The sequence below is a fragment of the Phyllostomus hastatus genome, unplaced genomic scaffold (genome assembly GCF_019186645.2).
Source record: "Phyllostomus hastatus isolate PE091 unplaced genomic scaffold, TTU_PhHast_1.1 phas_contig_38, whole genome shotgun sequence".
NCBI lineage: Eukaryota > Metazoa > Chordata > Mammalia > Chiroptera > Phyllostomidae > Phyllostomus > Phyllostomus hastatus.
Window position 1 is genome coordinate 34,870,216 of NW_025333869.1, and position 12,792 is coordinate 34,883,007.

Below are 12,792 nucleotides of genomic sequence, written 5' to 3' on the forward strand. Positions count from 1 at the left end.
GTCTAAGAAAATGTAGGCTCCCCAGAGTAGGTTCAGGGGAACCTTTAACATCTAGCACTGGAGACAGTTAGTGTGGACACTTCTGTAAGTGAACATGCATCTTTGTCTTTGACTAGGAAGAAGTGGTTTGTTTTGTTTTGTTTTTTGAGGGGATTCGTGTCTTCCTCTCGTACTTTGAATGTCATAGTGGCCCCAGGCCCTCATAGTAGGTATAATGTTATTTAAAAAAAAATAAATTAATCCAGAGGAAAATGGCCAAATCCAAAATGAGCAAGAGGGCGTGAAGTTGATTCCACCTCTGATGACTAGAGTAGGTTCTGAAAATCAGATTGGCTAAAAACAGGTCCCTGTGCTGTGTCTCTCCCCAGGGGGATAGTGAGTCAGTTTGCTTCATCGAAGGCATTACTCTTCCAAGGTTAAGCGGTGCTTGGAAGAGATTCTTTAGGAAAGGGTGCCCAGCTAGGACCTCCATGCAGGGTCCTAAAATCTATTTGTAGGGTGTTAGAACTCTTTTTAGAATATAATAAATAATAGAGAATTTTGATGGATGGGATTATTTTTTTCCTTAAAACACTGTAGGTATTCAAACAATTTTCTAATCATCAGCATTTGGTGCTGTCCCAGTAATAACACATCTGCACATGTGAAAATGAGAACATGCAGATCCATGTTTCTGTTTGCCTGTCGGGCTTGCCCTCCCCCACATGTTGGGCTTGTTGGTTTATGTCCACCAGAGTGCTTTACAGCACAGTCGCAAAGGTGGGAGAACTCACCAGGAGACTTCTTTGCACGAGCATACAGCAGGAATCACAAATTGTGATATGCTGTCACCCTGATATGACACAATTCATTTCTTTACGTGATCATATCTATATTTTCATGCATTTCTCACTAGCTTTAATGACAAGACCAATGATGGAATTATATGGTTTGGAGACAGTTTCTAAAAAGTTCAAATCACGATACTTTGTATTGCCATAGAAATACTTAAATGTAGGTTATTTTAAACTATTTTAAAGACATTTATACTGAAAAGGTTAAATCCCTTTCCATCAAAATTGCCTTAGCAAAACTAGTCATCTTCTGCTTTTATTACCTTCTGCTTTGTGATAGTAAAAATTAGCGTGCTGGTATGATTAAATATGCACTCATTTTACAAGTTGTACATGTTAGGACATACTGTGGAGTTTCATCTTACTTGTCAGGGAGAGATTCCATAGTCAGCAAATGGCTAAAACCATTTATAGTTAAAACAAACCTTGAGTATAGCTTAAACCACCCACAGGAGAAGACCACATGCAGTGGTTTTGTTTTTGGTCTTAAATGCATGACAGTCCTTTAATAGCCAGTTTTTATTCCAACTTGGAAACAGTCGCTCTTCCTTCCCTTTGAGTGATTGACAAACGATTGGCTCCTCTCAGGGGGCTGTATTCTACTGAAACCACATTGTCGTGTTTCACTTTTCGCCCACTTCACAAGTGAAATGCATGTTTGATGTGACTCCACCGTATTTACTTCCAATTTATTTTTAAAGAGAGGAAATGATAGTTACATTGTCTGTCACTTTAAACTTCAACATTTAATTTCAAAACCTACCCTGAAGATGGTTTATTTCTATCCTTGATTTGGCCTCTGATCTTCTCCCTGCAGGTTTCTGGTGAGCTTTATGGTAGATGCAAGAGGCGGCTCCATGAGAGGAAGCCGTCACCATGGGATGAGAATCATCATTCCTCCACGCAAGTGTACGGCCCCCACCCGCATCACCTGCCGTTTGGTAAAGAGACATAAACTGGCCAACCCACCCCCCATGGTGGAAGGAGAGGGATTAGCCAGTAGGCTGGTAGAAATGGGTCCTGCAGGGGCACAATTTTTAGGGTAAGTTATTTTGTCGATTTTAATCTTGGCCCTCATAACCTCATCTTTGATTTTCTTTACCTTTACCTCAAGAAGTTAACCATTAAAACTACACAGTTGGACGGTTTTGATTGAGTACACCTTTTGTGTAGTGTCAGAGGTCACAAAGCTTTGTCATTCTGTGAAAAGCTAATAGGCTGATACTTCCTTAACTCAGTTGGCTGGTCAAAGCTTTTACTAACCAAGAAGCATGTTCTCTGCTCAGTGAGTGCACGGAACCCCAACAGCCCCCTAGCAGTCAAGGCACCATTCTTAGGGGAAAAATATAGGTCCTGGAATTATATCACCACGTTGAACAACTGGCTACTTTGGGTACACATCCTTTTACAAGGATCACCGTTGTGGAAAACAATCCATTGTGATATGGTATTATAAAAAGGAAATAAGTAAATTTCATTCATTTTCTGAGGTGGCACTTGGGTGCAAATCAGGCAGGCTCCGTCGTGACGGACAGTTTGTTCACGATCTCCCCTTCTTGTTTCTCTTCCTGCTGCATGGATGTTATTCAGTAAACTGCATCTTCCTACCAATCCTCCCCCTGTAAATGAGGGTGAGAGCTTGGTTAGCCGAATCCTGCAGCTTGGGCCTCAAGGAACAAAATTTATTGGGTAGGCTCTTCATAGACAAGATACAGAATGTCTACAATTCTTTTCATTTTTCAATTTTTTTCTGTCATACTCATGGTCTTATTCTTGTCTTAAGTTTATTTTTGTATTTTCAATTGTTAACGCTTTCAGCTGATGTGTGTCACTGAAAGAAAACAAAACCATAGTGGCTTGACTTGATGTAGCACCGCTCCCTCTCTTGTGCTTTTCGAGCATGTGGACCTCACTGCCAGCATTCCGCTTCCATTACTCTGTGCTTCTGCAAGCCTTTCTTTAATTTGAAATGCTTCCACTGAACATGATAGCTTTTAAGACAGACTGACAGTGTTATTTTAATCCAGTGTAAGAGAAGGTATTTACAGGCTTTGAATCAACACTTACTATAAGTGAGATGTGTGTGTGTGTGCGCACACGCGCACATAGGTGTGTGGAGTTGCATTTAAAAAATGAAGTTTGTGTACTAATTTTCGTGGGCTCTGAGAAGGAAAAGTGATTAACAAGTAAACTGATTTTGAAAAATGTTGGAAGTACAAGATATAGAAAGAAAACCAAATAGGCAGAAGATAGAATATTCTACTAAAGTTATTAAATTGTTTTGTCTTATTTTGTTTAAGCTGAAATGTGTTGGTGTTTGTTGTTTGTCTGCTTGTCTGTTTGGTGTATGTGCCTTGGCAGTCTGCATGAAGAGACCTGTTATGAAAAGTTACGCTTGGCTTTCACCCCGGTCAGAGATCCTTGTCATACTTTCTCTCCAGTGACGCTGAGTGTCATACGCAAAGTCACATTCCTTAAATATTTACAGAGACAGTATCTGATGCATTAACCTGCAAAGATTGTATATAGTTCTCAAAAATATTTAATATCTAATCATCGACTGTCACTAAAAATAAAAACTATGGTAGATAACTCTTGAAATTATTAACACTACCAGGAATAGTTGATTTTGCCTTGAGCTGTCAAAAAATAAAGGCATAAAATTTTTTTAAATCCTTAACTTGAATTCATCATAATTATTTTGCCAAAAGTGAAATAACTGTATTTGTCACTCCATTTTGAGTGCATTTGTAATACATCAAATATTCATGTTTTTATTACGGTATTTGATCATTACAACTACTATACCTTTTTATAGTATAAAAGCCTTTCAAGCCTTTGTCTCATTATCACATGTATGAAAACACATAGGTGAAGAGGTGAGGTTACATACAAGCTCTGTAGGAGAATAATGATACTGTCTACTTAAATGTCGTAAAAGAAAGCTGCACAATCCAACTACGTAACTTGTATGTGATTGTGGTCTGCTTACTTCCATTCATTTCTTTTTTTAGCATTTATCCTACTTCAAAATTTAATAAAAATTACTCCTATGCTTGATTGGCTGTCTTCAATTTGCAGCCATTCTTTTTCAAAAGGACACTGTCAAAAATTAATAGATCAGTCTATAATTTCAAACCAACAAGTGCTTTTTCAGAAAATTTAAGTATTCCTCTGCAGGTTATACTAGAGCTAGGAAATGAAGCTGCCTTCTACCATTTTGCAAATTGGAAATCAGAGAAGCTGTCTTCACTACACAGGCCGTGAAAGCCATGGAAACTGGGAGGAATGGATTGTTATACTCATGTTTTCTTGCTAAGGGGAAAAGAATTAGTAATCTTTAAAGTAGGAAATTTACAAAATTACTTTTTTTAAATAATGACTGTGTCCTTTTAAATCATTAGCATTTTGTATAATATAACAATATACCCATAGTGTTTTTTTAAATGGACCAAGTTTCTTTCTTATGGTCTATTTTTTATAAAGATCAGTTCTGTGAATCAGAATTTCTTTTTATACGTGCTAAATATTCCACCCCCCCCCCCAATTAAATCAAAAGCCTAACCTGAAGTCAGTCCTCAAGAATTGGTTGTGAATGAATGAATGATGGCATGTTTTCCAGCTTCTAATATATTATTTAATAGCAAATGATTCTGCAGCTTTGAAGTCATTCCCAACCTTAGTGGCACCTCTGATTTTCAAATGAATACTGTTGATGAAACATTTTTTAAAAGCATGATACTGTAAATATATTTAATATGACACCAAAATAATGTGGATTTTTTTCCAGCCCTGTCATAGTGGAAATACCTCACTTTGGTTCTATGAGAGGGAAAGAGAGAGAACTCATTGTTCTTCGAAGCGAAAATGGAGAGACATGGAAGGAGCATCAGTTTGACAGTAAAAATGAAGATCTAACCGAATTACTAAACGGCATGGATGAAGGTAATCCTGGTGACTCACTGTTTCTGTGACTCTCTGCAGGAAGGAAAGTCAGAGGAATAACTAGACTAAAAGAAACAGCCCTTGAATTTCACACATCTGTATGTCAAGCTGGGAGCCAGGTTCCTCATCTTTTATTGCTGTTTTCTGTATTGAAGGCATGAAATCCTGTTTAATCTAACAAACACTTTCCCCCATAATACTGACGTACAGCTGCTGTTGTGACTGTTTCAGTCTTTAATCAAACACATCAATCTTTCTATAACCCAAGAAAGTTTTCTAAGTCAAAAATATATAAGGAGGGGATGAAATAATAATGGAAGGTATGCAAAGTATGCAGAACATTTTTAAGAAAATATGTTCATATTTTATTTTTGGAATTATTTCTGGGCCCTTTTTAAATCTCAGTTTTCCCCCAGATTCTTTCAATATTCTTCATGAATTTTTATTGGCCTATACTCCATTTTTAAAAAAATAAGTTTCAGGCTAATTAGAATCTTTGGTGCTTCAGTGTCTTTTTCTTTGACCTGCTAGACTGACATAGAACCAAACATGTTATTTCTTCATACACACCGTCAAGCTGTCTGACCCTTCGAATCTTAGCAGCTTTTCTTAGTGGACATTGGGAATAGACCTATGTTAAGAGTAGATACTTGATGCAGAGTTTTCCTTAAAACATGTAAAAAGCAATTACAGACCAAGCTCACCATAAAATAAAACTAATCTTTACTTTATGCTGACTTCCTAATCACTACAAATTCAGCAGTTGTTTTAAATCATAGCTTTATTGGAGATATAATTCACATACCCTAAAATTCACTCTCTGCGTGTTTAATTCATTCATGTCTGGAATGCTTCCAGGAAGGTCTCCTGGTTTCAAAGGGTGGACAGAGGAGCGACAGACCCAGGGTGTCATAGGGATGACCACAGGCAAGCTCTGCGATCCCTCTGAAAACTCAGATTACCCTCCTTACTTTATAGGGTTGTTAAGAAAAAAAATTAAGTGAAGACTAGTAAAATAAAGTCCCTGTCATATAGTAAGCTCTTGATAAATATCAGCTATTGCCTCTATTGTATTCATTCTGTAGACAAAAAAATTGTCATGCCAAAAGTTTTGTGTAAGATACAGTTAATTGTAGCCAATTGGGAATTTCAGGGGGTCCCCACAGCACAGTAGGAGGAAACTAGTAATTGTTGAGTATCTAGCATTCATGAGGTGATGATAAAGGTATGCCTTTTTAAACGAAAACTTTAAATGACAGCATAGTACTGCAAAGTGGGAAATTTTAACCTCACTTTATAGGTGAAGGAACTGAAGTTCAGACAAGTCAAGTAACATAGCCGATTACTCCAACTAAATAGCCCCACCAGGGTTAGAATCTAGTCCTACCTCTTTTGCAAGATATTTAACTACATCCCCCTTATTTTGGGAATGTGTCTTGTAGAGAAGAAAATAAACCTAAAGAGGAAAATTCCTACAACCCTCCAGATTTAAAGGTCCAGAAGTATAGTCATTTTAAATGTTGTGTATTTAATGAACAAACATTAAGTGTCTCTACATAATACTGATAAGTATGTCACATAAATCTACAACTTCAAATGGTTTCTGATGGATAGGAACATGCAGTGGTAATTAAAATTTTCCAATTTTTGTTACCTTATTTTAAAGCATGAAATACGGTCATTCTCTTAGAAGGGAATTTATAAGAATATACAATCAAAAGTTTAAAAAAATAAATCCTAAGAGAATGAATTGAATTAGAATTTTGAAAATAATAAAAGAATATAAATAATTCAGAATAAAAATTGGAGAGAATAAGAAAATGGGCTTTCCATAGAGGATAGTTTCTTGTTTTCTTTTAAGGAAAATAAAATATAAACATATTTTAATATACCCAGTGTTTATTAAATGCAAATGTAGATTACTGATTTTTAAAATGTAGCATCTACTACACAGAATTTTCTCCTTTTTCCTGGATAGCTGCCCTGATTCTGTAAGCTCCTGAGGGCAGGGTACAAGTCCTCATTTCCGCTGAGTCACCAGAATCAGGCGCAGCGCTGATTCAGACACTCACCCAATCCGAGTGAGTGAGCAGAAGGAGGAACCTCATTACAATACGTAGCTTTATGGAGGAAAGTTCTCATTAGTTTATTTCCTCTACTCAAAATCCATTAGTGTCAATCTCCAGAAGAAAAAAATTAAGAGGAGTACATACTTTGAGGAAAGTCATGAGAAAGTAGCAGCATTCTAGCAAGAATACTGAATGTTCTAAGGCAGTGCTGTGCAATAGAACTTTCCACCTCGATGGAATTATGTGCACTGCACTTTCCAACAGCAGTCACTGGTCACACGCAACTGACTCCTGAGTACTCAACATGTGACCAATGCAATGAGGAAGGTAATTTTTAATTTTATTTAAGTTTATTTAATTTCACATAACCACGTGTGGCCTGTGGCCACCTCATTGGACACTGCAGTTCTAGCAAAAACACTAGATATTCTATGTTCTCCTTCATTTCTTAGTATAACTCATATGTCCTATCAAGCAAAAGTAGAATTTTTAAAAAATTTATATGGAAGGGACTCCCATGATTTCATGCTGACATATCTTTATTTTGTTTTTAATAATCCAGTTTTGAAATAGGAATTAGTCATGTCTTGGCCTAGGCAAGTGATTCCTCAAACAAAAGACATTTTAAAGAAATGATATATGGCCTACTATCCTGGATTTTGTGTGTTATATTGGAAATAGTAGATGGAGTGTCTGTGCCACGTTTTTAAAGACCAGATAAACTTTGGTTCCATTTTAGGCAAGTGAGAGGAATGTAAATACTTCCAACTTCAGAGAGTCAAGTCCTGGAGAGCCACTGCAGCCAGAACAGGGCCAAATTCCCAAGGCGCTGTGGTTTTCTTCGTGTTTTGAATTTTTAAATATAATCATGAAGAAACCACTGCACATCTTTTATACTGAACCTCCACTAACCAGATTTCATGCCAAGCTCACGCCCCACTCACCACCATACTTCCCCTGTTCCCAAAGACACCGAGTTCTTATCAGAACCACTCCCCCCCCCCCCCCCCGGAAAAATAGACAGGCAGGAATACAGAGCAGTCTAGCTCTTTTTTAAAAAAGGAAGCAACCCTTCTTTCTCCTTCGAGGTCCAACTAGTCACAGTTTTCCAGAGCAGAGAAGGTGGACTGCATTTAGGAGGTTTGATGTGACTCACCACTCTCTCTGCTCTGTCCCCCTCCCTTTTTACCTCCTGAATAATTGTTAATTACCAGGATGAAAATAGTAAATAAAATACACCAATAAACCCATGACCAGATCACTCAAGACTTCCTTAAAAAGAGAGAGAGAAATCATTCTACTATTTTATTTAAACTGTTAATTTCCCCAGTTGATGACATTGAAGCCATATCTGTGACCTGTGGCAAGTGACCCAGGATAATACCTGTTATTACAAATGTCTCCTTTTTAACTCTTTTTTGTAAATGAATTCTATGTGCTACTTTATAACTCATCTGTGTGCTACTTTTATGACCCGTTTCATGGCAACCTCTTCTCTGAAAGTCTTAAAACCCAACTATTTAAAAATCATCTGAGCCAATATTTTGATCATTGATTTTTTTACTAAACAACACAATTCTAAGAATTAGATTGTTTCTGTAGTATTTTAAAACTTGTAATAACTTTCCATGTGCACAGTAAAATTTAGTGGTTAGACCAACTCCAGGGAAAGGCAAGTTCAGGTTGGAGGATAATTAGCCCCCTGGAATGTGCATGCTAGGATCACGATCTGTGGGCGTCACGCAGACCAGAATTCCCATCCTGGCTCCACCAGGTGCCAGGTGTGTGGCCCTAACAGTCAGTCTCTCCAAACTTTAGTTTCAATCTGTAAAGCGAGGATTCCTCACAGAGCTCTAAAGGGGAACAGATGAGCGAGTACACATAAAGTTCTCTGGCGTCTCATGCATGAGAGATGGTCCATCGAAGTTTGTCATAGCCACCGGTGCCGCGAGCAGTTGTGCAGGACAGCAAGTGGGGGCTGCAGTCCTGCTTCTTGCACTTGCCAAGCCATGTGCTCTGACACTGGCCTGCAGGACAAAGGGGCACTCTTACCTAATTTTCTCAAAGCCACTGCTTAGTTGCCAAGCCGTGTATCTTCAGGTCCGTGTCCATCCCACATGGGCACCCTTTTCCAAACCACACAGGCACCACCAGGGCTAGCGGCAGCCCTGGTCACAGTCGGTGGTGGTAATTCTCAGCCCCTCACCACTGCCCACTCAGGTAATAATAAGTAAAGAGATCTAGACTTCCAAAACCTGGGCTTCTGCCTCTTACCCTAGCTGTTTCTCTATAATACGCCTTTGCCTCTGTGTGTTCTCAAATGAATACCTATGAAAGTACTTTGTGTGGGACAAAAGTACCACATAAATGTCAGCTGCTATTTAAATTTTCTGTTATTAATCAAGTAACCATCTTAGTTCATATATGATTCAAAAGGATATGGAATGTCTTCAGGAAAAATTGTTATTGCAAAATAAGGTGGAATTAGGACTATTTCTGTCAGCAGCAAGCCCAGAGGTGAGAGCATCAATGCTTATGCTAATGAAGCAGGTGAGTCAGCAAAGTCCTATTCAAGTAAAAAGCTAGAATGACACGGGAGGATTGCTCTGGGTGTGAAGAACCTGCTGTTACCACAAAGGCATCATGTGACGGGAGCAGCTTTTTCTCTTTGGCAGCAGACAGAGTCCAGCACTTGTCAGTCCCCTGCTTCTCAGCAGAGAAAAAGATACCACAAAACAGAAAATACCCATTCTGCTTCCCCCCAAAGCATCGTCTTTAACATGTACCAGATTGAATCCACTTCATAAGTCTAATTAAAAACTTTAATTAAACTCACAAAGTTCAATTAAACATGTTTAAAATTGTGCCTCTGCAGTCAGACCCCAAGGGGTATTTTGTAGTCTGCAGTTTTGCTGGACCTGGGAGTGCTTATTGGTGGGAGAATCCTCCCTCCTGGGAGCTCTGAATCTAAGAATTGATTGATGAGATAGAGGAACGCTCTAGTCCTGCACTGTCCAGCACAGCAGCCACTAGCTCCATGTGGTTGTACAGCACCTGACATGGAGCTTGTACAAATTGAGATATGTGTGCTACAAATATAAAAGGTATCATATACACGAAGATTTAGCACATCTCCCAAAACAAATACATATGTCATTAATAATTCTTATGTTGGTTACATGTTGAAATGATAACATTTTGGAAATATTGGCCTAAATATAATGTATTGATAAAATTAATTTGACTTGTACTTGTTTATTTTTTAGTGTGGCTTATAAAAACAATTACAACTATATATGTAGCTTGCATTATATTTCTTTTAGACAGCGCTGCTCTGGACAGTGTGCTGACTTTGTTTTACACATCTATTAGGTTTTAAGATCAAAATCATTGCCACCTTTGAGGTAGCACAAGAATGCTTTGAGGATATATGAATTATGCTGGGATTTTAAAATCCCAGTCACTGTTGGAACACAGTGTTGCTGAAGTTCTCCAGACAATGTTAGAACACTAGGAAAGTATGTTCTCATTTGTCACTCCTTAAAGTTCAGATGAGAGCAAATGAGGTTTTAAGATACTGACTGCTCTTTAGATTTAGTAAATTTCACTATTGAGATTGGAGTCAGAAAAGGAAAATTGGTACTTGTGATATTATGTAAGAGAAAACAAGTTTCCCGTGACTTATTATCTAACTCTATCAAGAATATTTTAGAAATAGATTTCTCAGCTAAAAATTGCTACTTTGGTTCATTTCCATCAAACTTACTTATTTTTAATGTATCAGCCATGAGACAAATAGTAATCTTAAAGTGTCAAGTTAGATTGTAGAAGCATTTAAGAAATGAATAGTGAAATATGTTGCTTTATGCTGTACACAGCACCATCTGTTGGAGAAATATATTAACAATCTTGAAAATTTCTGGAGAAAAAGGAAACATTAAACTTAAACCAGGATGGTGGTGGGGTGCAAAACAGAAGGCACACCAACAACTGTTAATTAAATCGTAACATTATACTAACTTACTAGGTTTCACAGGGCACCCTCACTTTGCTTCTTCCAGGAAGCTTCTCTAAAGCCCGGGCTGAGTAAGCCCCGTGTGGTAATGCGCACACAACACCTGGCCTGACTTCTGAAACAAGCAGTTTTGCACTTTGCTCTCTTCCTGGGTGACTGTAAAGTCCATGAGGGCAGGAGTGAGCTCTTATGCTTAGTACAGCTTTTATGCTTAGTACAGCCCACAGCTCTTGGCACCGTGTTGTCACTTCATCGTAATTTGCTAAATGGATGGAGAAACAAATGGTTTGTATCCAGGCCCCCCACTTTTGGTAGTAGTAATCCAGAGAACCAGATCCAAGAGAGAGTGACTTTTTAAAGAAAGGGATGTCATAGTTACATGGGGAGAGGAGGTATAAGTGACAGGAGAAGGGCACATAATGATTAAAAATTAGTTTTCTGAAAATAAGTTTAAGATATGTGATTGTCAGAAATTATATAGATTGCTAAAACTGGAGAGAAAAAGACAGGTGTATCATTGTTTCCAGACATTCCACATCATTAATACTTCATGCAAGTGAGCAAATCTGAAGAATGAAGAGGGTCCTGCCTCCGGTAAAGATGCAAAATAATGCTGATCCAGCCCGACTTAAAGCAGATACCAGAGTTGAATAACAATAAGAGTTAAATTACTAAAATTGTAGAGTGGTACGATTTCTCCTCTCTGTGCTGTCCTTGCAACTTTCCATGAATCTATAATTATTTTAAAAGTTAAAAAAATTGAAGAGATTCCTATTATGTTGCTTTGAGGAAAAAGGGTTGAGTTACATCTTTTGAGGTTTTATTTTTCTTGTAACGTCTTGGGTGGGCTTGGTACAAAAGTTGCATATTCAGATGGAGCTGAATTTTAATTGCAAAGAAATGAATGCCTGTAATTTTTCAAATACTTCAGTGAATTGTTACAAGTGCTCTTATATTTTGCAGCTAGAGATGAATATTGTAGATTTATCTTTAATTTCCTTCATTTCCCCCAATTTATCTGATATTGTTTTCTGTAATTAGTGAAATTTTCCTTTAAAAATGGAATGAAATTAAAATGATAGCAATTCAGATTTATATGCTTGTAGAGATACAAAACTAGGATAGTGGAATAGTTAAAAAAAATCCAATCTTAGAACTGCCACAGGTTGGGTCTCTGCCTCTCCTCCCCTCTCCAGCTGTGTAACCTTGGAAAGATTGTAACCCAAGTTATTCTGTGAATAGAACTCTGTTGTTGGTTTTCTATCATTTAATTGTCATGTTCAACCAGACAAAACTTTTCTTGTACTTATCTCATAGACAAGACATGTAGGACTCAGTATTAAGGAACATGTTCAAGGTCCAGGCTCACTGGTTGGGGAGCTGGGTTTGAACCCAAGGTACCTGTCTCCCACAGGGTTTCCACAGCCCCATACTAGTAAGCCTGCCCTTTTGAATTCTAACATTCTAAGTTCCCATTTTTTCCCTGCCCCTCAGTATCAGATACTCCATTCTTAGAGGAGTAAGCTGGGCAGTGCGTTCCCCTGACCAGAAATTTAGCCCTAGATATGGAACTCAGCCTTGAAACCTGGAGGTTGTGTTCCTTTGGACCAGGTTACAGATGGCCTTCAGGAAACGCATTTGATATAGGGAAGAGAGTCCTGGCCCATGTGACCACGTCATTGAGACTTTTGATCATGTGTGTATAAGAGTAAGGCAAATCTGATCGGGATGGCCATTTGAAAGCTTTAAAAGTAACTTATTTAGTGAGACCATCATTTTAATTCTCTTATTTATGTTGCATTGTATTATGAGCTCCATAACCATTCATATTTGTAAAGCATTGTGTAATCCTTATTGCTCTGTTAGAAAATCTCAGTTGCAGAGAATACTGTCCCACCTTTTATTGTACAACTAAAGAAACTGAATGAGT

General features: G+C 37.9%; 1 protein-coding gene across 13 annotated transcripts in view; it reads left to right on the forward strand.

Annotated features, from left to right (window-relative positions):
- ANK3 (ankyrin 3) overlaps window positions 1-12,792 on the forward strand; it is a 332,140-nt gene that overhangs the window by 256,517 nt on the left and 62,831 nt on the right. For all 13 annotated transcript variants that reach the window (XM_045842401.1, XM_045842392.1, XM_045842393.1 and 10 more), the window contains 2 exons: window positions 1,651-1,875; window positions 4,624-4,778. In XM_045842401.1, the coding sequence (XP_045698357.1) occupies window positions 1,651-1,875; window positions 4,624-4,778 (380 nt within the window). The remainder of the gene's footprint in view (window positions 1-1,650; window positions 1,876-4,623; window positions 4,779-12,792) is intronic.